Genomic DNA, 25040 nt, shown 5'->3' with positions numbered 1-25040 from the left:
CTGTAAATTATGTCTGGGTGTTGGAGTGTGCCCCTAGCTATCTGTAAATTATGTCTGGGTGTTGGAGTGTGCCCCTGGCTATCTGTAAATTATGTCTGGGTGTTGGAGTGTGCCCCTAGCTATCTGTAAATTATGTCTGGGTGTTGGAGTGTGCCCCTAGCCATCCGTTAAAACAATTGAAATAGTGCCGTGTGGTTTGTTTCATAATATAAGGAATGTAAAATTATTCATACTGTCACGCCTTGGTCTTAGTATTATGTGTTTTATTTTATTATTTGTTCAGGCCAGGGTGTGACATGGGTTTTTTGTGTTGTCGTATTGGGTTTTTTGTAGGCATTGGGATTGTGGCTGATTAGGGGTGTGTCTAGCATAGGCTTGGCTGCCTGAGGCGGTTCTCAATCAGAGTCAGGTGATTCTCGTTGTCTCTGATTGGGAACCATATTTAGGTAGCCTGGGTTTCACTGTGTATTTCGTGGGTGATTGTTCCTGTCTCTGCGTAGTTGTTCACCAGATAGGCTGTATAGGTTTTCACGTTCCGTTTGTTGTTTTGTAATCTTTATAAGTTATTTCATGTATCGCTATTCTTCATTAAAGAACATGAGTAACCACCACGCTGCATTTTGGTCCGCTTCTCCTTCAACAGACGAACGCCGTTACATATACTTTATATGTATTTTAGCAATTACATTTACTTTTGATACTTACGTATATTTAAAACCAATATTTAAAACCAAAACCAAATTTTGTATTTGTAGTATTTTAATGGATATCTTTCACTTTTACTTTAGTCATTTTCTATTAAGATATCTCTACTTGTACTCAAGTATTACGATTAGGTACGTTTTCCACCACTGTGTATTAGTATAAAATAATAGCATTTCCAAATTTTTGGAGCATACAATTTAACTCAGTAATATAATTATTTAATTTCCAAATCTTTGGAGCATACAATTTAACTCAGTAAAATAATTATTAATTTCATCTTCATCAAGAGTGTACATTTCGGCCCCCACTGTAGGTGTGGGAATTATTAGAGACATGTACATATGTTTTACAACAGTTAAGTATAAGTATAAAAGGTGGAACAACATTTTTTCATGGGGTTTAAAAAAAAGACGTTTTTTTTAAAGCATGACCTCACCAAAAAATATGATGAAGCATAAATGTAGAATGTTTTTTTTGAATGTTTAGAATATATGCAACAATTATTTGAGAATTCAGGGTGTGTGCGTGTGTGTGTGTGTGTATCTGTTCAAGGTGCCAGTGTACATTTGCTGTTGCTTATGGGTGTAAGATACAGGATTCCTCATCCAATCACAACTCAAGATATTGTGAGGGTCATAACTATAAACTGAGTGTGTGTTCTTGTACTGGTGAGAGAGACAAGCAAGACAGAACAGTCTAAATCTCATACCTGTTGATCGTCCAGATTGTGAACCAAACAGCAAAGAGAAAGATGAAGACCTTGGCCATCCTTGTCCTCTGTGCTCTGGCATGTGTGTGCCACTCTATTGGAGGTAAGAGCAGAGATAGAGCGACAGCGTTAGTCAAGGTTTTGCACCTGTGCAAAATATGCAACTCTTTTTAGAATTTCAGCATAGATGGAATAAGGAAAATAGTCAAATAAATAATTAAACTTCATATAAATGTTAAAGAATAAATAAAACATGTAAACAATTTATAATGTTGTAGTTGTGTTTTCAGATCGAGATGATTAATCATGTACAATAGTGTTTCCTGTCTATATAGACTCCTCTACCCCCACTGCCTCAAAGCCTGCTAGTGAGAAAAGTGTGGGTAAGAAACACCACTAGGATAATTAGTACCAGAATAGTAGGGGTCTGATTGTGTGTACTGTAATGTTGATGACCAGTCGTAGATGCACTGAACATGGTTATTCTAAGTGCAGTGGGATTACACTTGTTTATATTTCTCTCGTTTTAAAAAGTGAATATGTTCTATGACCTTACAGGTGTGTTTGTTAAGAAGGACCTGGCCTCCACTTTGGTGCGACAGAAGAGAGCCGGCACTGCCCTTGCAGACTTGTCCCTGACTCAGCTGGAGAGGTACAGTGCTGTTCTGTTGTCCCCTGTCTGTCATCTGATAGCCTGGCACACAAGGTTGTTTTTCTACAAGGTGTCATAAGTTGTGTGAAGTTGACTTGTCATGTTTTGTCTTATATTGTCTTGTCATTTTGCTTTCCCTTCTGTTTGTTTTCCCCCTGCTGGTCTTTTTAGGTTCGTTCCCTTTTTTCTCTCTCCCTCCCTCTCTCTCTTCTCTCTATCGTTCCGTTCCTGCTCCCAGCTGTTCCTATTCCCCTAATCAATCATTTAGTCTTTCCACACCTGTTCCCTATCTTTTCCCCTGATTAGAGTCCCTATTTCTCCCCTTGTTTTCCGTTTCTGTCCTGTCGGATCCTTGTATATTGTTCGCCGTGCTGTGTCTTGTTTCCCTCAGATGCTGCGTGTGAGCAGGTGTCTGAGTCTGCTACGGTCGGTGCCTTCCCGAGGCAACCTACAGTTTATGGTCGAGTCTCCAGTCTGTCCTCGTCTCTACGAGTGGAATTAGTTTTTTATGTTTTTTTTTCTGCTCTGATTTGTCTAGGAGTATTGCCTATTTCCTTTACTGGAATAAAGACTCTGTTTTCGCCAAGTCGCTTTTGGGTCCTCATTCACCTGCATAACAGAAGGATCCGACCAAGAATGGACCCAGCGACTATGGATTCTCTCTACTCTACTCTCGAGTTCCAGGGAGCGATGCTCGGCAGACACGAGCAGGAATTGTCTGCTGCTCGGCATGCCGTTGAGACCCTGGCCGCTCAGGTCTCCGACCTCTCAGGACAGTATCAGAGTCTTCGTCTCGTGCCACCAGCTACTTCTGGGTATTCCGAGCCTCCGGAACCTAGGGTTAATAACCCACCATGTTATTCTGGGCAGCCCACTGAGTGCCGCTCCTTTCTCACCCAGTGTGATATAGTGTTCTCTCTCCAACCCAACACATACTCAAGAGAGAGAGCTCGGATTGCCTACGTCATATCACTCCTTACTGGTCGGGCTCGGCAGTGGGGCACAGCTATCTGGGAGGCAAGCGCTGAGTGCACTAACGATTATCTGAATTTTAAAGAGGAGATGATAAGGGTTTTTGATCGTTCAGTTTTTGGGAAAGAAGCTTCCTGGTCTCTGTCTTCCCTATGTCAAGGTAATCGATCCATAACGGATTACTCTATAGAGTTTCGCACTCTTGCTGCCTCCAGTAACTGGAACGAGCAGGCGTTGCTCGCTCGTTTTCTGGAGGGACTCCACGCTAAGGTTAAGGATGAGATTCTCTCTCGGGAGGTTCCATCCAGCGTGGATTCTTTGATTGAACTCGCTATTCGCATTGAACGACGGGTAGACCTTCGTCACCGAGCTCATAGAAGAGAGCTCGCGTTAACTGTGTCTCCCCTCTCTCCGACACTACCATCTTTCCCCACTGACTCTGGTGTTGAGCCCATGCAGCTGGGGGGTATTCGCATTTCGACTAAGGAGAGGGAACGGAGAATCACCAACCGCCTCTGTCTCTATTGCGGTTCCGCTGGTCATTTTGTCATTTCATGTCCAGTTAAAGGCCAGAGCTCATCAGTAAGCGGAGGGCGACTGATAAGCGCTACTAGACGGTCCTCTCCGTCAAGTACCTGTACTACCTTACCGGTCCATCTACGCTGGACCGGATCGGCAGCTTCCTGCAGTGCATTAATAGACTCTGGGGCGGAGGGCTGTTTTATGGACGAAGCCTGGGCTCGGGAACATGACATTCCTCTCAGACAGTTAGGGGAGCCCATGGTCATGTTCGCCTTGGATGGTAGTCCTCTCCCCAGTATATTATGTGAAACCCTACCTTTAACCCTCACTGTATCTGGTAACCATAGTGAGACCATTTCTTTTTTGATTTTTTGTTCACCTTTTACACCTGTTGTTTTGGGTCATCCCTGGCTAGTGTGTCATAATCCTTCTTTTGATTGGTCTAGTAATTCTATCCTTTCCTGGAACGTTTCTTGTCATGTGAAGTGTTTAATGTCTGCTATTCCTCCTGTTTGTTCTGTCCCCTCTTCTCAGGAGGAACCTGGTGATTTGACAGGTGTGCCGGAGGAATATCATGATCTGCGCTCGGTCTTCAGTCGGTCCAGAACCAACTCCCTTCCTCCTCACCGGTCGTATGATTGTTGTTCTGATCTCCTCAAGAAGCGTTTTGCATCCGCTCCTATCCTTGTTGCACCTGACGTCACTAAACAGTTTATTGTTGAGGTTGACGCGTCGGGGCTGGGCGTGGGAGCCATTCTGTCCCAGCGCTCCGATACTGACGATGGGGTCCACCCTTGTGCGTATTTTTCTCATCGCCTGTCACCGTCGGAACGTAACTATGATGTGGCTAACCGCGAACTGCTCGCCATCCGTTTAGCCCTAGGCAAATGGCGACAGTGGTTGGAGGGGGCGACCGTTCCTTTTGTCGTTTGGACTGACCAAAAGAACCTTGAGTACATCCGTTCTGCCAAACGACTGAATGCGCGTCATGCTCGTTGGGCGTTGTTTTTCGCTCGTTTCGAGTTCGTTATTTCTTATTGCCCGGGTACTAAGAACACCAAGCCTCATGCTTTATCCCGTCTCTTTAGTTCTTCTGTGGCTTCTACCGATCCCGAGGGGATCCTTCCTGTTGGGCGTGTTGTCGGGTTGACTGTCTGGGGAATTGAGAGACAGGTTAAGCAAGCACTCACGCACACTGCGTCGCCGCGCGCTTGTCCTAGTAACCTTCTTTTCGTTCCTGTTTCTACTCGTCTGGCTGTTCTTCAGTGGGCTCACTCTGCCAAGTTAGCTGGCCATCCCGGCGTTCGGGGTACGCTTGCTTCTATTCGCCAGCGGTTTTGGTGGCCTATTCAGGAGCGTGACACGCGCCGTTTCGTGGCTGCGTGTTCGGACTGCGCGCAGAATAAGTCTGGTAATTTTTTTTCTGCTTCTGCTCCTGGTCTTGCTGGGTCTCAGTCTGTTCCCTGCCATCGCATCTCTCCTGTTCTTGTTCCTGCCCTTGCTGTGTCTCAGTCTGTCCCTAGTTGTTACTCTCCTGGCCTGTTTGGTCCTGTTTGCTCTAAAGCTTTCAGTTCTCTACCCGTGTCTCCCTTTCTTTTTTTAGAGTAGTACCCTAGTTTCCCTTTTTATCGTTTTTCGTTATGGTCCTGAGGAGAGGAGTTGGGTTCTTTCTCGGGACGTGCTGGACCGTTTGTGATCTATGATTTCCTCCGTTGCCGCCAGTGTTCCTCCTCGAGAGCGCCAGGAGGCGCTCGGTGAGTGGGGGTTACTGTCATGTTTTGTCTTATATTGTCTTGTCATTTTGCTTTCCCTTCTGTTCGTTTTCCCCCTGCTGGTCTTTTTAGGTTCGTTCCCTTTTTTCTCTCTCCCTCCCTCTCTCTCTTCTCTCTATTGTTCCGTTCCTGCTCCCAGCTGTTCCTATTCCCCTAATCAATCATTTAGTCTTTCCACACCTGTTCCCTATCTTTTCCCCTGATTAGAGTCCCTATTTCTCCCCTTGTTTTCCGTTTCTGTCCTGTCGGATCCTTGTATATTGTTCGCCGTGCTGTGTCTTGTTTCCCTCAGATGCTGCGTGTGAGCAGGTGTCTGAGTCTGCTACGGTCGGTGCCTTCCCGAGGCAACCTACAGTTTATGGTCGAGTCTCCAGTCTGTCCTCGTCTCTACGAGTGGAATTAGTTTTTTATGTTTTGTTTTCTGCTCTGATTTGTCTAGGAGTATTGCCTATTTCCTTTACTGAAATAAAGACTCGCCAAGTCGCTTTTGGGTCCTCATTCACCTGCATAACATGACTGGATGTAATTTGGGTGGTGGACCATTCTTAATAAACACTGGAAACTATTGAGTGTAAAAAAAAACAACAGTGTTGCCGTTCTTGACACAGACCGGTGTGCCTGGCACCGTACCCTGTTCAAAGGCACTTAAATCCCTTGTCTTGCCCATTCAGTCTCTGAATTTCACACATACACAATCCATGTCTTAATTGTCTCAAGGCTTACAAATCCCTCTTTAACCTGTCTCCTCTTCTTCATCTACACTGACTGAAGTGGCTTTAACGAGTGACATCAATAAGGGATCATAGCTTTCACCTGGATTCACCTGGTTAGTCTATATCATGGAAAGAGCAGGTGTTCTTAATGTTTTGTTCACTCAGTGTATGTGTTTTGCTGTTAATCAATGTTTGTATGGGAACAAGCATCATTTCCACTTAATTTAAGATTAATTTAATATTAAATGTGCGCAAATATTCAGGGAATTTCCTGTTGTTATAGAGTGAAATGTTAATTATATAAGCCTCTTTCTTCACACTGGATAATATCCAGATTTTCATCTGGGGTTTTTTCTTCCCCCTTTCTTCTTTCACCTCTTCCTCTTATTTTATGGAAACTGCCCAACCCCTTCATTCCCAGTCTGAGGGAGATGTGTGAGCTTAACTACTGGTGTGAGAACCTGATGGACACAGCTGGGATCATTGCTGCCTACACTGAATTCTATGGACCAATCCCATACTGTCACGCCTTGGTCTTAGTATTTTGTGTTTTCTTTCTTTATTTGGTCAGGCCAGGGTGTGACATGGGTTATTGTGGTATGTTTTTTGTCTTGGGGTTTGTGGGGTGACTAATTAGTCTATGGCTGCCTGAGGCGGTTCTCAATCAGAGTCAGGTGATTTATCGTTGTCTCTGATTGAGAACCATATTTAGGCAGCCATATTCTGTGAGTGTTTTCTTGGGTGATTGTTCCTGTCTTTGTGTTAGTTGTTCACCAGACAGGCTGTGTAGGTTTTCACGTTCCATTTGTTGTTTTGTATATATATAGTTATTTCATGTATCGTCTATTCTTTATTAAAGAACATGAGTAACCACCACGCTGCATTTTGGTCCGACTCTCCTTCAACAGATGAACGCCGTTACAGAATCACCCACCACACCCGGACCAAGCAGCGTGGTAACAGGCAGCGACAGCAGGAGCAGCGAAAGGAGGAATGGACATGGGAGGACGTGATGGACAGCAGGAGTATGGAGTATACGACTTGGGAGGAAATAGACAGGTGGGCGGTCGACCCAGAGAGAGTGCTGGAGCCCGCCTGAGATTCGCTGGAGCAGTGCGAAGAGGGCTATAGGAGAATGGAGTCGAAGAGAAAAACACGGCGGCGCAGACAGAAACCCGAAAGTCAGACCCAAAAATTCATTGGGAGGGGGCTCAGGGAGAGTGTGGCAGAGTCAGGAGACAGACCTGAGCCAACTCCCCCTGTTAATCGTGAGGAGCAGCGATCAAAGGAATTCTGGACTTGGGAAGAGATATTGGACGGAAAAGGACCATGGGCACAGCCTGGAGAATATCTACGACTGGCTATGCCAGGTAGGAGACCTGCGCAAACTCCCTGTGCTTACCGGAGGGCTAGAGAGACCGGGCAGGCACCGTGTTATGCTATGGAGCGCACGGTGTTTCCAGTGCGGGTGCATAGCCCGGTGCGGTTCATACCAGCTCTTCGTATTGGCCAGACTAGAGTGGGCATCGAGCCAGGTAAGGTTGGGCAGGCTCGGTGCTCAAGAGCTCCAGTGCGCCTGCACGGTCCGGTCTATCCAGAACCACCTCCAAACACCAGTCCGCCGGTGGCAGCTCCCCGCACCAGGCTTCCTGGGCGTGTCCTCGATCCAGTACCACCAGTTCCAGCACCACGCACCAGGCCTTCAGTGCACCTCGCCTGTTCAGCACAGCCAGAGCCATCCTTCTCTCTAGCGCTGTCGGAGCCTCCCGCCTGTTCAGCGCAGCCAGCGTTTTCCTCCTCTCCTACGCTGTCGGAGTCTCCCGCCTGTTCAGCGCTTCCAGAGCCTTCCTCCTCTACAGCGCTGCCGGAGCCTCCTGCCTGTTCGGAGCAGCCTGAGCTGCCAGACTGCATGGAGCAGCCAGAGCTGTCAGTCTGCATGGAGCAGCCAGAGCTGTCAGCCTGCATGGAGCAGCCTGAGCTGTCAGTCTGCATGGAGCAGCCTGAGCTGTCAGTCTGCATAGAGCAGCCAGAGCTGTCAGTCTGCATGGAGCAGCCAGAGCTGCCAGTCTGCATGGAGCAGCCAGAGCTGCCAGTCTGCATGGAGCAGCCAGAGCTGCCAGTATACATGGAGCAGCCAGAGCTGCCAGTCTACATGGAGCAGCCAGAGCTGCCAGTCTACATGGAGCAGCCAGAGCTGCCAGTCTGCATGGAGCAGCAAGAGCTGCCTATCTGCATGGAGCAGCCAGAGCTGCCAGTCTGCATGGAGCAGCCAGAGCAGCTAGATCCGCCAGTCAGCCATGATCTACCAGACCTGCCAGTCAACCAGATTCTTCCAGATCTGCCAGTCAACCAGACTCTTCCAGACCTGCCAGTCAACCAGATTCTTCCAGATCTGCCAGTCAACCAGACTCTCCCAGATCTGCCAGTCAACCAGACTCTTCCAGATCTGCCAGTCAACCAGACTCTTCCAGATCTGCCAGTCAACCAGACTCTTCCAGATCTGCCAGTCAACCAGACTCTTCCAGATCTGCCAGTCAACCAGACTCTTCCAGATCCGCCAGCCAGCCAGGATCTGCCGGAGCCAACTACCTGCCTGAGCTTCCTCTCAGTGCTGAGCTTTCCCTCAGTGCTGAGCTTTCCCTCAGTGCTGAGCTTCCTCTCAGTGCTGAGCTTTCCCTCAGTGCTGGGCTTTCCCTCAGTGCTGGGCTTTCCCTCAGTGCTGGGCTTTCCCTCAGTGCTGGGCTTTCCCTCAGTGCTGGGCTTTCCCTCAGTGCTGAGCTGCCCCTCAGTGCTGAGCTTCCCCTCAGTCCCGAGCTACCCCTCAGTCCCGAGCTACCCCTCAGTCCCGAGCTGCCCCTCAGTCCCGAGTTGCCCCTCAGTCCCGAGCTGCCCCTCAGTCCCGAGCTGCCCCTCAGTCCCGAGCTGCCCCTCAGTCCCGAGCTGCCCCTCAGTCCCGAGCTGCCCCTCAGTCACGAGCTGCCCCTCAGTGAGGACTACTAGGCCATGGTCGGCGGCGAGGGTGGACTATCCCAGGACGCGAAGGGGAGGAACTAAGACATTTATGGAGTGGGGTCCACGCCCCGAGCCGGAGCCGCCACCATGGACAGACGCCCACCCGGACCCTCCCTATGGTTTTGAGGTGCGTCCGGGAGTCCGCACCTTAGGGGGGGGGGGTTCTGTCAGGCCTTGGTCTTAGTATTTTGTGTTTTCTTTCTTTATTTGGTCAGGCCAGGGTGTGATATGGGTTATTGTGGTGTGTTTTTGTCTTGGGGTTTGTGGGGTGACTAATTAGTCTATGGCTGCCTGAGGCGGTTCTCAATCAGAGTCAGGTGATTTATCGTTGTCTCTGATTGGGAACCATATTTAGGCAGCCATATTCTGTGAGTGTTTTCGTGGATGATTGTTCCTGTCTCTGTGTTAGTTGTTCACCAGACAGACTGTATAGGTTTTCACGTTCCGTTTGTTGTTTTGTATATATATAGTTATTTCATGTATCGTCTATTCTTTATTAAAGAACATGAGTAACCACCACGTTACATTTTGGTCCGACTCCCCTTCAACAGACGAACGCCGTTACACATACTAGATGTCAACCCACTCCAGAAAACCAACTTCTATTCTGCAAGGCTTTTTGGAGAGAAGTAGGTGTAATGTTCTGAGGGTGAAACATCTGAATAAATCTAAACAAATGAAGTATAAATTGATACGGTGTTAGAGGGAGAGCGAGAGAGAAAGAGGACAATGGGAAGTTATCAAGATAACTATTTGGTCATATTCTGTAGTGTAGCATGGTCAAAAAAAACAATGTGTCTTTCATAAAATGATTTCATATTACATAACAATATTCTAACAATGTTATAACATGATACATTGTGTGAGATCTGTCATTTCCTAAAGGGAACAAATGAGAAACAGATTAGGCTACACACTAATGGAGACCTGAAGAAATGACCTCTGTGGTATCAAAGGCTGGTAAAGACCTTGATACAAAAATAGTGGAGCAACTATAGTGGAGCAAAAAGTTCCAATGGCTTGACATTGCTGACTTTGTTTATTGAAATATTGAAAGAGCAAAGTTACATGTACAGATCTTCAGCACCTTCATGAATATAAACCATCTATGACAGCTGAAAACATTTAGACTACATTGCATTTTATATTGCATGAACAAACATATCTATCTACCTGTTCAATTGCATAAATGATCCCAATGCTGGGGCATTTAACTTGGTCATCACTGCCAATGTTCGTATTCAGAGTTGAAGTCGGAAGTTTACAAACACTTAGTTTGGCGTCAATAAAACTTGTTTTTTCCACCACTCCACAAATGTATTGTTAACAAACTATAGTTTTGGCAAGTCGGTTAGGACATCTACTTTGTGCATGACACAAGTCATTTTTCCAACAATTGTTTACAGACAGATTATTTCAATTATATTTCCCTGTATCACAATTCCAGTTGGTCAGAAGTTTACATACACTAAGTTGACTGTGCCTTTAAACAGCCTGGAAAATTCCAGAAAATGATGTCATGGCATTAGAAGCATCTGATAGGCTAATTGACATCATTGGAGTCAATTGGAGGTGTACCTGTGGATGTATTTCAATGCATACCTTCAAACTCAGTGCCTCTTTGCTTGACATCATGGGAAAATCTAAAGAAATCAACCAAGACCTCAGAAAACAAATGGAAGACCTCCACAAGTCTGGTACATCCTTGGGAGAAATGTCCAAACTCCTGAACGTACCACGTTCATCTTTACAAACAATAGTACACAAGTATAAACACCATGGGACCACGCAGCCGTCATACCGCTCAGGAAGGAGACGCGTTCTGTTTCCTAGAGATGAACGTACTTTGGTGCGAAAAGTGCAAATCAATCCCAGAACAACAGCAAAGGACCTTGTGAAGATGCTAGAGGATACAGGTACAAAAATATCTATATCCACAGTAAAACAAGTCCTATATCAACATAGCCTGAAAGGTCCCTCAACAAGGTAGAAGCCACTGCTCCAAAACCGGCATAAAAAAGCCAGACTACGGTTTGCAACTGCACATGGGGACAAAGATTGTACTTTTTGGAGAAATGTCCTCAGGTCTGATAAAACAAAAATAAAACTGTTTGGCCATAAAGACCATTGTTATATTTGGAGGAAAAAGGGGGAGGCTTGCAAGCCAAATAACACCATCTCAACCGTTAAGCACGGAGGTGGCAGCATCATGTTGTGGGAGTGCTTTGCTACAGGAGGGACTGGTGCACTTCACAAAATAGATGGCATCATGACGATGGAAAATTATGTGGATATATTGAAGCAACATCTCAAGACATCAGTCAGGAAGTTAAAGCTTGGTCGCAAATGGGACTTCCAAGTGGACAATGACCCCAAGCATACTTCCAAAGTTGTGGCAAAATGGCTTAAGGACAACAAAGTCAAGGTATTGGAGTGGCCATCACAAAGCCCTGACCTCAATCGTATAGAAAATGTGTGGGCTAAACTGAAAAAGCGTGTGCGAACAAGGAGGTCTACAAACGTGACTCAGTCACACCAGCTCTGTCAGGAGGAATGGATCAAAATTCACCCAACTTATTGTGGGAAGCTTGTGGAAGGCTACCTAAACGTTTGACCCAAGTTAAACAATGTAAAGGCAATGCTACCAAATACTAATTGAGTGTATGTAAACTTCTGACCCACTGGGAATGTGATGAAAGAAATCATTCTCTCTACCATTATTCTGACATTTCACATTCTTAAAATAAAGTGGTGATCCTAACTGACCTAAAACAGGGAATTTTTACTCGGATTAAATGTCAGGAATTGTGAAAAACTACGTTTAAATGTATTTGACTAAGGTGAATGTAAACTTCCAACTTCAACTGTATGTAAGGTCATCTTGCCTTAAGATTAGTCTAACCTGGCCATTCTACCCTCAAAATAATGTATAATAAAATGCAAAAGGCACTCACTCACCTGCAAGAGAACTTGGTTGAAGCGTAGGCTATTCGTAACAGTAGCAGTAGCAAAGGTTGCAGGTTCACCCAAAACTACAGACATGAAGCAAAGACTTTGAGTGCAAAACTGCAGTCTACTAGGTCAGCCACTGGGGGGGTTGAGCGTATTTAGTTTCACCTTCTTTTTTGGTGTTTCCGGTTTATCTCACACGAGACTTCCGCCCTAGCTCGCGGCAATCAAAACATGGTGGACGGCATCAATTAGCCAAAAGCGTTTGTGTCAGTGTGATCTAAAAGGGTATCACATACATTAGTTTGATACAGGCAACGGCATTTATAGTTGACAATTCACCCGATTGGAAAGTAAGAGAGGGAAAGGCGCACTGCCCACAGTTTTCACGTGGATAAAGGTAGAGTCAATTCAAGTTGGCTTTCTCGTTACCTGTTCATCGAGCTAGTTGACTGGCTAATTTAGCTGGCTAACGTTATGCTGATGTGAAACCTGCAGACTTTGGTGATATAGCTACCGTTGGTTACAATATGTTCTAGCTAGCTAACTATTTAACATTTCAGAAAATTAATATGGGCGAGTATTTGCATTATCTATGGCTAGCTAACATTAGAACTGGTACAGCTTTGCTAGCTAATTTACCCAACGTTAGTTGTTAGTTTGAACTAGTTAACGTTTACTTCTGACTAGCTGCTATTCAAACAATAATTGTTTTGTGACATTGTGCTGGGAGACGAACTTGTATGTACAAGTATGTTTCCCAGCACAATGTCAAAAGGCAATTAATTATTGGTTTAATCGCAGCAAGAGAGTGAACGTTATTTATAAAAAGGACCTCTCTGAAATGAAAATGGATGGTCCTCCCTAGAGCAAAATATATTTGACCTAAACCCTCCCTGAACGCAAAAAACGAGTGACCCTCCCCTATACCTAAAATAATAATGAAAACAAAGTGGATAGCAGAGAACATGTCTACCGTTTACCCTCACTTATTGGACAGACCAGAGCCTTACATATGAATATTTGTTTAATACTGTACCATTTTCCAAAATTACAGGCTTAGAATGAACATATGCCTGTGTGTTCATCTCATATTAATCCAATGCCAAATAAATGTGTCTTGTTTGCAATGAAACTGCCCCTGTTTGAAAATAATAAAATCTGAGACCTCATTAGGAATCTGAGCATGGTGCTTTCCAAAGTAAGGCGTAACTTATCACCCCAGGCAGAGTAGACCGACGCAGAAAAATGGCAGCTTTAACTGCTCACCACTCTTCTTCTGTAGCTCAACCCAACGAGAGAAGGTCACAAGCGTTAACCTAAAAGCTGTCTGGGTTTAAACATCTTATATTGTATAGAAAGTGAATAACTTAATGAATTGGTAGTGACAGAATACGATTACTTCCCAAGCAAAGGACATTTTTTGTCTTTATGCTAGAAACGATGATATCCCCATATGCATCGGAATCATGTCTTTCCTGGATATTTTACAGCTTGTTTCTAGCATAAAGCATCGCGGACCAAAGCGCTGTTATAGATCACTTTATATAATCAGATTTTCAGATAATCAAATTTTCTTTAATATAAAGCAGGCCAATGGCATACCATCTCCATACCCCATCAATTTGAGTCATGGTTTTAACTTAGCCTCCTTGTCAGTGAAGTGCTGTTATTTAAAGAGTGGATGGTGGAATTGACCAACAAATCTATTGACATAGCAGCCTATAGCCTAAGTTAGTCTGCCAACCAGGTGGGCCTGCCTCTTATTTTTTGAAATAGGCTCCTAACACAAAGCCCTCTTGTTAGTAAACTAATTAAAATTAAGACTGTTGAAATGAATTATGCCTATTTGAATTTGCCTGCTTTCAGCACCATGAGCTGTCCATTTCCGATTGATTGCTTCATTTCAGCACCACAATGTAAGTTACTCGAATCTGGCTTATTGTGAGGTGAATAACTCTGATAAATAGGCCTACATCATGGGCAAGAAACATTTAGTTTTTAATCAAATCAATTATAGTAGTAGCAAGCTATAAAGGTTGACCTCCAGCCTTCCTTTTCATCTTTGCGCTCTCCTTCTCAAACTTAACTGAAGATAGGCTATAGCAGTGTTTCCCAATCCTGGTCCTCTAATACTCCCAACAGTACACTGTTTTGTTGTGGCCCTTGACAAACACACATCATTGAGGGTTTGATGATTAGTTGACAAGTTGAATCAGGTATGCTTGTCCAGGGTTACAATAGAAATGTGTACTATTGTAGGTACTCAAGGACCAGGGTTGGGAAACACTGTTCATGCGCAAGAGTGCATTTTTTGGGGAAGAAGCCCAAAAACTCTCCCTCTGAACTGCCACCGTAGGTCTACACTGCGCAGCCATTGGTTAGGAATCACACAAAAAAAAGTTTTTGTTCAGCAAGAGCAGAGCAGGCTGGGGCTCCTGGTTGGAATATACATTGCAGCTATCTTACAAGTATAACTTATAGATTTTCTCCAGATTCCAATAAGTTGATACTGTATCTTCCCTGGCAGGGTGAAGGAGACGCGCCATCACCATGGGGCGACGTTCGACCTCCTCCACCAAGAGTGGGAAGTTCATGAACCCCACCGACCAGGCCAGTAAGTAACGTCATACCCGTTCCGTCGTCATGTGACCGCTCACATCATACATTCACCTCACCTTGAGCATGAACACATCAGTGGATACCCATTGTTGCTTAAGCTTCAGGGGATCCCATGTCTGTGAAAGGAAAATCATTTCTGTGTCTGTTATTGAGCTCAGCAGCACTATGAACAATAGTAAAGGCATCAATGTAGAAGAGCTGTAAGGTAACAGGTTCTACATCAAACTTAATGCGGTGCCTTTTCCTCTTCAGGGAAGGAGGCCAGGAAACGGGAGCTGAAGAAGGTAAGACCTTGGCTGACAAGTTGAATGTCAATGACAGGTTGACTTTGTAGTCTGTCTATAAATCTCACTGTGTTCTTCTTTGCTGCGCCACAGAACAAGAAGCAGAGGATGATGGTGAGAACAGCTGTACTGAAGATGAAGGACCCCAGACAGATCATCAAAGACATGGAGAAGCTGGATGAAATGGGTGAGCCATTGCAAACGGGTTTTAAACAAGATTGTGTGTTTTGTTATTTGTCTTCCAAAAAGATCTTGCTAATCATTTTCTTTTCTCCTGTTCACATCCATTCTCCATCTGTTTTTTCCTGTGCCAGAGTTCAACCCTGTGCAGCAGCCACTGCTGAATGAGAAGGTGCTGAGGGACAAGAGGAAGAAGCTACGGGAGACGTTTGAGCGCATCGTACGTTTGTACGAAAGAGAGAACCCAGACACTTACAAGGAGCTACGCAAACTGGAGCTGGACTATGAGAGCAATCGCGGCAAGCTGTCACTCTACTTCGACTCAGTCAAGGTGTGTATGCTATGCTGATGAACATGTATGAATTGCACAGATAAACCGAGCAGTGCTGAGATCATGTCATAATATTTTGCTGTTCACTACTCACTATTTCTCTTCCTCGCTCTGTCAACTAGAATGCTGAACTGGTGGAGGTGGATAGCATCCCACTCCCAGAGATGCCCCATGCCCCTTCCAGCATCCTGATCCAGGACATCCCTCTGCCTGGGGCCCAGCCTCCCTCCATCCTGAAGAAGGGCTCCTCGTTTAGGTGGGCACTCCCCTGAATTTACAGTGCTGTCTCAGTATCATTCCTATGGACCATACCACAACCCTACCAGCTGCTCTGTAAACACTCTCTCACTCTTTCTCTCTCAGTAAGGGGATCAGTGCCTCCATGTCTGCAGCGGTGGCAGGTGTCCCTCGGTTACCCCCTGGTAGGAAACCCCCTGGTCCCCCACCTGGCCCCCCACCGTCTCAGGTCCTGGCACTGTATGCCTCACGCAGGGCCCAGTTCGCAGCAGACGCAGGTACTGCACACACACCTCACTACTGCTTGTTTGCACATCGGATCAGGAGGAATAAATATGCTTCATTCTACTTTCTCATCCAAATCCACCTTTCTCTGCCTACAACCAGATCCGTCCAACCAGGCCTCTGACATGGAGAAAGCCATGGACACTATGCTGATGGGAGGAGAGAGGGACAGTGGGAGCGAGAGTGATGGAGACGATGGGGAGGAAGACGACAGCGACTCTGAAGAGGACAGTGAAGGAGAGAGGGATGACGGAGGCGAGGTTGACAAGAGGATGATGGAGGACGATAGAGAGAAGGGCAGAGAGGAGGACAGAGGGGACAGACATGCAGGTGAGAGGCAGAGCCCTATCCGCATATGTGCTTTCTTGATCACCCCAAGTGTGTTGGGTTCAGTCTTCAAGTCTGTGCACTACTTGGTGTTGTAGTTTAAAGAATGATAACGCAGATATGGCATTTTACACAAGGTTGTGTGATATGTTTTGCAGGACGCAGTGTGCGGTTTGCAGACATGCCCCCCTCAGCACCCAGGGAGAAGAGCAAGAAGAAGAGGATTGTGAAGAAGAAAAAGGCCATCACTCCACTACAGGCTATGATGCTTAGGATGGCAGGTACTGTATCTCCTCCAGTCTGCACACAACACCACTACCACACTTCAGAAGGACTTGATGATGCAGATGAATGATTGGATTGTTGACACTATTTTGGAGAATGACGTAATTTAAAGAGGTTTGTATGTAGGATGATTTCTCCATGGGAACTAGGTTATAATTTCTTCCTTCATCCCTTTCTCACTCATCCCCTTTATTATTTGTCTACAGGGCAGTCCATCCCTGAAGACGAAGAGGAGGAAGAGGAAGTTGAGGAGGAGTATACTGACTCTGATGACTCCGACATCGAGGATAGAGGTCCACCAGGCGACAACCAATCTCATCTTATACCCAATCAGCGCATGCCTCCACCCTCTGGACCAATGGGAGGACAGCAACCACCTCTACACATGCAGGGTCCACCAGGAACAGGGCCTCCACCGTTGGGACCACCCCCAGCTCCTCCAATGAGGCCTCCTGGTCCGCCCTCTGGCCTGCCTCCCGGCCCTCCTCCAGGTTATTTGGTTTTATGTGTAGTAATGATTGGAGTACAGTGTCATCTTGTATGACGTTGCTTCATTACTATCAAATTACTTAAACAAAGCACTATGATGTGATATGTCATATGATATGTCTTGTTTGTCATCCTAAGGTGCTCCCCCGTTTTTGAGGCCGCCTGGTATGCTAGGTGGTCCAAGGGGACCGATGCCCCGGCTACTGCCCCCTGGACCCCCACCAGGTCGTCCCCCTGGCCCTCCCCCAGGCCCGCCTCCAGGTCTCCCTCCTGGTCCTCCACCCCCGGGGACCCCCACCCAGACTGCCTCCCCCAGCTCCCCCAGGTATGTGTGGATGTATTTTTGTGCCTTTTATTGGAATTTCACGACTTTAATCCCTTCTCCTTAAACACAGAACATTGTCAAAACATACATTTTTTAAACATAACTACAGTTATGCAGTAGTACCCAAAGTTAACAGTAATAAAAATATATGTCAACATGGCACATACTTCAAGCTAAAATTAATGTAAAATGTATTTTGGGCAGCAAAGCATGGGAATAAAGCAGGATTTCCCCCCACTCTAATCTCCTCTCTTCTCCCTTTCTGTAGGTATCCCCCCTCCACCACGATCTGGCCCCCCACGCCAACTCGCCCCTCCCCTCTCTCTTTTCCCTCCGCCGCTTAACTCCAACGTCCTCAGTGCTCCCCCCAGCATCGTCCACCGCCAGAAACCCGGCTCCAACCCAGATGGCTCCCAGAGCAACCCCAATGCCTCCATGCTGCCCCCTCCCTCCATGCCTATGTCCATGCGCCCAGGGATGCAGATGCCCCCTCCCCCGGGGACAAGTGCCCTGCCGTCGGGCGCAAACCCCACCAGCCACCACCATGCACCAACCATCGAGAAGCGGGCCAACATCACCTCTATCTCAGCCGGAGGCAGCAATCTGGCAACAGGCCAGGGGAGTGGCGGAGCCACCATCTCAGCCAAACCCCAGATCATCAACCCCAAGACAGAGGTCACCCGCTCCCGCTTCGTGCCCACGGCGCTGAGGGTGCGCAGGGATAAAGGGGCCGGGAGCGGAGGAGGGCCTATGGAAAAGAGAGGAAGAAGAGATGAAAGGGTGGGAGGCCAGAAGCAGCAGTCGATGGCTGCCCCCATGGGGTCGGCCAACACTACTCAGATGGGCCCAGTCTCTCAGCCCAACATGAAGACCAAGGACCAGATGTATGAGGCCTTCATGAGGGAGATGGAAGGACTCCTCTGAGACTGACAGGGGCTGCAGGGTGAAAAGGGTGGGTGTGTTGAGAAGGAATGAACAGTAAGGGCCATGAAGAAAGTGTTAGTGATACCAGCAAGCAGATGCTGTTCAGAAATGCATTGGTTCCTCTAAATGAAGCAGAAAGGCTTTGTTTTTCACAATGAGACTAGAATCTCCTCCCTACCAACTTACTGTACATGGCTATGATAATTTGGCTCAAGCTTTGTGAAAAAGTTAGTGTTTTTTTATGACTGTCAAATGTTTATTTTATTGTTGAACTGAGAAACGTGATGGATTTCAAAGAAAGAAGGGGGGTGTTTTGTCAGGTGTTTGTAGGAAAATCCAAATGAGTGTGCATATGCTTGTCTGAAATGGTTAGACGAAGTCATCTGCAGAGAGGGGGAGGAGGAGGGGGAGAATTGGGAAGGGAGAGAGTTCAAAGCAGGTTTAATGGCACAACTAAATAAATACTTAAACTCAATTAACTATTTTCAGTCCAAGGTTTCAGAGGGAAGAGATGATAGGATTTTTAAAGTATATTTTCATAAATCAGACTAGAAATGAATAAACCACCATGATGAACAGGCTCGTTCAGCAGGATGCAACGTTTTGGAACATTCAGATGGAGGAACTAGGCTAAGGAATCACATCAGCTCTATTCATGGCATTTCTATCTGCAACGTTTGACAACTGAATGTGGTCTAAACATTGCAATTAATTTGAACGATTTATGAATTCAACGGGGAACATCAAGTCCCAGAAATCCTAGCATGAAATCTTATCAATTTCCGTACATGCGCACTTTAGCGTAGACGGCACGTTCGCAAACAAGCATGGCGGACGACTCGAAGAAAAGTGTTGAGATAAAAACAGATGACGCAAAGGATGAAGATTCGAGTAATGATGATAACAGTAACGTTAATATCGCTGAAAATGATGAACAATTGAAGACCTTCAAGGATCTGGTGAGTAACGTTAGCTAGCTAAATGGAAATGGTGTATAAGCTTGCCGGCTTGGAAGCGAGCTAACGTTAGTTAAAACAGCACATCAACAAACCAACCGTCCGCTGATAAGTTAGCAAGTTAACTGTCTTTCAACCACCAACATACAGTTCAGCATCCGACTGATGAGAGAGGTTCAGCTGCGAGATGATGTGATTTAAAAATGGGGCGCGCATTCAGCCATGCGTAACATAAACTCCATATTCTAACGTGTTTACATATTTTTGCCATGGCATGCATCTGTTTAATATAGGGTGTAACTGAAGTGCTGTGTGAAGCTTGTGAACAGTTGGGATGGAAGACTCCTACAAAGATCCAGGTAGAGGCCATACCTGTAGCCTTACAAGGTGAGTTCAGATGGATAGAGGGGGGTGGATGTTCTAGTTCAGTTGGATGGAGGGTGGTGAATGTTCTAGTTCAGTTGGATGGAGGGGGGTGAATGTTCTTGTTTGTGCCATGTATAAAATGGCCTTACAAGGTGAGTTCAGATGGATAGAGGGGTGGATGTTCTAGTTCAGTTGGATGGAGGGTGGTGAATGTTCTAGTTCAGTTGGATGGAGGGGGGTGAATGTTCTTGTTTGTGCCATGTATAAAATGGTTGGTAAAGACCTGTCCTCTCAGGGGAAGGTCTCATGTCTGTTTGTACACTCACGGTGCACTTTCTTCTCTCCTATCCCAGGAAAGGATGTAATTGGCTTAGCAGAGACCGGCTCAGGGAAGACCGGTGCGTTTGCTCTGCCCATCCTGCAGTCACTCCTCGCTTCCGCTCAGAGGCTGCATACACTCATACTCACCCCCACCAGAGAGCTGGCTTTCCAGATAGCAGAACAGTTTGAGGCCCTAGGCTCCAGCATCGGAGTCAAGACCGGTACGTGGGCATTGGAAGGAGTAGAAACATATATTTGAAGGAACTCAAGTGTCATGTGACTTTTAACTCGTCTTTTTTTCTGTTTCAGCTGTTATCGTTGGAGGAATTGACATGATGTCCCAATCCCTGGTCCTGGCCAAGAAACCTCACATTGTCATTGGTGAGAAAATAACTTAATCCAACCTACCCCTTTCAGTTGCATAATATGGTACCATATTTTAAGTGCATTCCTGGTTGATAGTAACTGTGTCTTCACCGTGCATGTTATAACAGCCACCCCCGGGCGGTTGATAGACCACTTAGAGAACACCAAAGGCTTCTCGCTGCGAGCGCTGAAGTTCCTGGTGATGGATGAGGCAGACCGGATCCTCAACATGGACTTTGAGACCGAGGTGGACAAGATCCTAAAGGTTATTCCCAGAGACAGACGGACGTTTCTCTTTTCTGCCACCATGACCAAAAAGGTAACCACGTAATAGCCCCTATAGCTCTTAATTTGAGACTTGTCAGAGTATCCCTAACACCTGGCCTGTCACACTAACCCTTCTATGTCTTCTATCTTTACCAAGGTCGCCAAGCTGCAGAGAGCAGCTCTGAAGGATCCAGTTAAATGTGCCGTTAACACCAAGTATTCAACAGTAGAAAAACTTCAGCAGTACTATGTCTTCATACCCTCCAAATACAAGGTACTTGAAGTTTGATGTTCTAATGGTATCAAGGTCATTTGTCTCTGAGAAGTCAGAAGCTGTGTATGGTTAGTGTTGGATTGTAAGTTAACTGGCTGTGTCTCCAGGATTGTTACCTGGTGTCCATCATCAACGAGCTGGCTGGGAACTCCTTCATGATCTTTTGCAGTACGTGTAACAATGCCCAGCGTGTGGCACTGCTGCTTAGGAACTTGGGCATCACTGCCATCCCCCTGCATGGGCAGATGAGTCAGGTACCCCCCTTATCCAAACACACTACTGTCTACCAACATACTCCAAATAACATACTAACACTTCCAAATGTTTTACACATCAGAGAAATCTGCATGTAAGAAAGTATACATGTCTTTCTCTGTTGGTCAGAACAAACGTCTGGGGTCGCTGAACAAGTTCAAGTCTAAGTCTCGCTCTGTGTTGCTGGCCACGGACGTGGCATCAAGAGGACTGGACATTCCACATGTAGACTGTGTTATTAACTACGACATCCCAACCCACTCAAAGGTATCAATCTTGCTTGTGTGGATGTTTCTCTCCTGTCTGTGCAGTCTCTTCAATGTTATCACAAACGATGACCCAACTGAGCAAGTTTAGTGGTGTTTTATTGTGTGTGTGTGTGTGTGTGCGCGCTCAGGACTACATCCACAGAGTGGGGCGAACCGCCAGAGCAGGACGGTCTGGAAAATCCATCACATTTGTCACACAGTAAGGGCCACCTTTATGCTTGATCTCAACCAATCCTATTGAAATTGGTGACTTTGTCCAAATATTTTCTTCTGATTGCCATATTAACCTCTCAGGTATGATGTGGAGCTGTTCCAGCGAATCGAAACTCTGATTGGCAAGAAGCTGCCTGCCTTCCCCACGCAGGAGGAGGAAGTGATGATGCTGGTGGAGAGAGTGAGCGAGGCACAGAGATTCGCCAGAATTGTGAGTCTCAATCAGTGTCTTTTCAGCAGTGTTGTCATCCATTGTAATGGCTCTAAAGTCAGTCACGATAACCTCTTTCCCTCTCAGGAAATGAAGGAACAAGGAGAAAAGAGGAAGAGGCCCAGAGGAGAAGAGGGGGATGACACAGAGCAGTCCAGCGGTGTGAGGAAGAAAGTAAGAGGCGGCGCTGGTGGTGGTGGCGGAGGGGGGGGGAGAGGAGGTGGCAGAGGGGGAGGAGGAGGGAAAAACCGTGGCGGAGCAGCATGGAGAGGCGGACGTTAAAGGTGCCAGTAGAATAACACAATGCCGTACATATTGTCAGATCGTATGTCATTTTCTGCTTGATATAAAACATCTATGATTATTAACAGATGCCTCTTTCTTTACAACCACCACATCACAGAGACAGGCTATTTAATTACCAATGACTTGTTCAATTTACTAAGCAATCTTTCCATTTGTAATAAAAAAATGTATGTAAAATCAAGACCATTTTCTGTGAGTTGTGTTCACATTCACAATTTGATAATAAAGCTTGTTCAACATGAATGGAATCCTGATATGATAATATAACATCATGAATTTTTATTAAATATTTCATTAACTATTTTGAATGTATATTTGCAATGCAGGTGACATGAACAGGGAAGAAATAGACTTTAAACCAACAATGACCTATATTTCCATGAAATAATGGTACCAAGAAGCCACTTTGGACACAAGATGGGGGTGTGGCATATCATGATATCTAACCAGTTACTCTGGCAGTATATTGTAACATTTGTACCATGTCAAATATCACTCCATGCTATACCTAACGAGCATACAAAATGAACATTGCATCAACAGCATGTTAATGACTGAAGGAACAAAGATGTGCACTGAGCATAATGATTTATTAGAAAACTTTTTTTAATGTCGAGGGTCAGGTTGAAAATGGTGTCAGGGAACAGGTGAAACGATGGACCAGAAATAATTCCTCTAAAAATAGTTGGGTTTTCTCTGTTTTTAGCCAATAGGAGGCGAGGGTAGTAGAGACTGCAGCGTGCGAATCCAATTGTGTTTTAGCCGCATCTAGTAGGTGTGTGCAGTGTATAGACTTTCACAACTTGATATTATATTCACCTCATGTGGCTTCAGAATAAAACAGGATTTGTATTTGTTTATCATTAGACGTCTGTTTTTCAGAGGATATCGACACTTTAGAAAATATAGCACGTAAAGCTTCACAATGATCTATTGAATTCGGACGAGCTGGTCTATTGGTCAATATCTATGTCTGCACAACCCATCGTGGGCGGAGTAACAGCGGTCAGATCTGTTCGGTTGAGGGGACCCACCATAGGGGCAGTGTCTTTGGTGCAAAGCCTAGATAGATGCTTAAATATCAGTTGTGTTGTTCCATAAAGTGTTATTAAAGAGGGAGGTCGGTCTATTCGTGTGAACCGTTGTCCTCGTTTCTTCTCTCACACCACCAGGTAAATTACCAGCTCTTTTAGGAATAATTGTATTCTGCATTGGTTACGTTAGCAGTTTAAAGACTGCCCGGCTAGATGGATTTAGGCTACATAGCGCAACTGTGGAGGTACTTGCAATGATGTCGTTATATTATGTTCCGGACTATTGATTACCCAGATACGTTGAATTAAAATATGTTAAAGGCATATATTGCGTTATATTTATTGAATATTTTAATTGAATAAAATAGAAATTAGGACTTTGGAGATGTTGCTACACTAAAATTGACTCCCTTGACCAGTAGAGCTCTCTGCATGATTTCAGATGGTTTCTGTTATCAACGTGATCGTAAATGTCAGATAACGTGCAGATATAGGTTGTTCGCGGACCTGCTGCTCTAATAAATGCATGTTTATTGTCTATGTTGATTGTCATGTGTGGACAGATTGCGTCCCATTCACAACACCGTTACGCCAGCGCGCGAGATGGCTCTTGTCAAGTCAGCGTAAGACGCGCGTTATTAAACGAGTCAACAATGTAGGCAGCCTGTCAGGCAAATCAACAACAGAAAAGTTTTTAAAAATGGGGTTCTGTTTGGCACTTACTTTATTCTGAATGCATTTGTTCAACACGATGAATACTCCACCTGAAGGTGAGGAATTTATTTCCATGTTTGGCTGCAAACGTCTACTTGGATGAGGAACGTGTGATAAATTCTGCTGTAAAAAGCAATGATGCTGTAGGCCTATTTGGCGTGTACAGATACAATGTAACAAACATCTGTGTCCTCTGTCCAATATCTGATACAGTGTGGCGGAAACCAATATCATACACAAGAAACACACTTTTGTCGTACTGCAGTTAGCTTTCAAAACGCTTAAAGTATAACCTGTGACAAATAAATAAACAATGAGGACGTTGGGTAACCTGTACCATAATGTAGCATCCTTAAAAATAGCCCCCACATTTATGTTGAATACTGTATCTCTGAAAACTGGAAACATCACTGTGATTATTATTATCTGACCCTGCTGGTCATCTATGAACATTTGAACATCGTTGCCATGTTCTGTTATAATCTCCACCCTGCACAGCCGGAAGAGGACTGGCCACCCCTCATAGCCTGATTCCTCTCTAGGTTTCTTCCTAGGTTCTGGCCTTTCTAGGGTGTTTTTCCTAGGCACCGTGCTTCTACACCTTTGCATTGCTTGCTGTTTGGGGTTTTAGGCTGGGTTTCTGTACATCACTTTGAGAGATCAGCTGATGTAAGAAGGGTTTTATAAATACATTTGATCTGATCAGCTTTCTGTCAAGCCCTCAGAGAGTGGGGAACCTGTGAGAATTCTGGGCTGCTCTGGAAAGCACTTAGGCTACCTAGCTACCATTTGTTATCCATTGCAAGGCCTAGTGCAGTGCAGCAGAGTAGACTCATCTCATCCATTTTTGTAAGCATGGAAAATTATGCAACTTTGCACTGTGCCTCCCTTCATAACCCTTCATAACCTCCTGAAAATAAGATACAGGTGAGTAAAATGTCCCCACCTAGGCTAGCCAGCAGATATGACAGCTTGCTTTCAGCTGCGCTAGGGTCAGACCGCATTCCTATATAGTTTAAGACAGGTTTTCCCAAATTCACAGCTGATTCAAATATCCAACTCATCATTAAGCTTTGAATATTTGAATCGGCTGTGAGTGCTACAGCAAAAAAACTAAATGTGCCCCCGGGGGTGGCCCAGGACCATGTTTGGGAAACCCTTGATATCTCGCAGAGCCGATGTGCGAAATGGCT

General features: G+C 45.5%; 4 protein-coding genes across 5 annotated transcripts in view; all 4 read left to right on the top strand.

Moving 5' to 3' along the window:
- The first annotated feature begins 1456 nt into the window (after positions 1-1456).
- On the top strand, positions 1457-9996 carry LOC123999041 (osteocalcin-like). Its single transcript, XM_046304370.1, has 5 exons — positions 1457-1517; positions 1750-1797; positions 1973-2066; positions 6467-6578; positions 9943-9996. The coding sequence occupies exons 1-5, from the start codon at positions 1457-1459 to the stop codon at positions 9994-9996; spliced, it is 369 nt and encodes a 122-aa protein (XP_046160326.1).
- Positions 9997-12205: 2209 nt separating this feature from the next.
- Positions 12206-18664, top strand: LOC123999601 (WW domain-binding protein 11-like). Its single transcript, XM_046305519.1, is given in 13 exon segments — positions 12206-12406; positions 14537-14623; positions 14881-14912; positions 15006-15099; positions 15227-15423; positions 15546-15679; positions 15787-15938; positions 16048-16275; positions 16431-16553; positions 16764-17048; positions 17185-17327; positions 17329-17371; positions 17640-18664. Coding segments are annotated over 12 exon segments (2151 nt in total). The 5' UTR covers positions 12206-12406; positions 14537-14559; the 3' UTR covers positions 18296-18664.
- A 425-nt stretch (positions 18665-19089) lies between these two features.
- LOC124000236 (probable ATP-dependent RNA helicase DDX47) lies at positions 19090-22342 on the top strand. The gene is made up of 11 exons (XM_046306464.1): positions 19090-19254; positions 19545-19638; positions 19971-20159; positions 20248-20319; positions 20433-20623; positions 20729-20845; positions 20953-21099; positions 21230-21367; positions 21498-21568; positions 21664-21793; positions 21881-22342. Exons 1-11 carry the CDS (start codon positions 19123-19125, stop codon positions 22073-22075), a joined length of 1476 nt encoding a protein of 491 aa, XP_046162420.1. The 5' UTR covers positions 19090-19122; the 3' UTR covers positions 22076-22342.
- Positions 22343-23128: 786 nt separating this feature from the next.
- The window catches only part of LOC123999132 (myosin-10-like), an 82418-nt gene continuing 80506 nt past the window's right edge, over positions 23129-25040 (top strand). For both annotated transcript variants that reach the window (XM_046304577.1, XM_046304576.1), the window contains exon 1: positions 23129-23271. The gene's annotated coding sequence lies outside the window, so the exon portion shown is untranslated. The remainder of the gene's footprint in view (positions 23272-25040) is intronic.

Source organism: Oncorhynchus gorbuscha, linkage group LG16, assembly GCF_021184085.1.
Source record: "Oncorhynchus gorbuscha isolate QuinsamMale2020 ecotype Even-year linkage group LG16, OgorEven_v1.0, whole genome shotgun sequence".
Lineage (NCBI taxonomy): Eukaryota > Metazoa > Chordata > Actinopteri > Salmoniformes > Salmonidae > Oncorhynchus > Oncorhynchus gorbuscha.
This window is presented reverse-complemented; position numbering and strand designations above follow the sequence as displayed.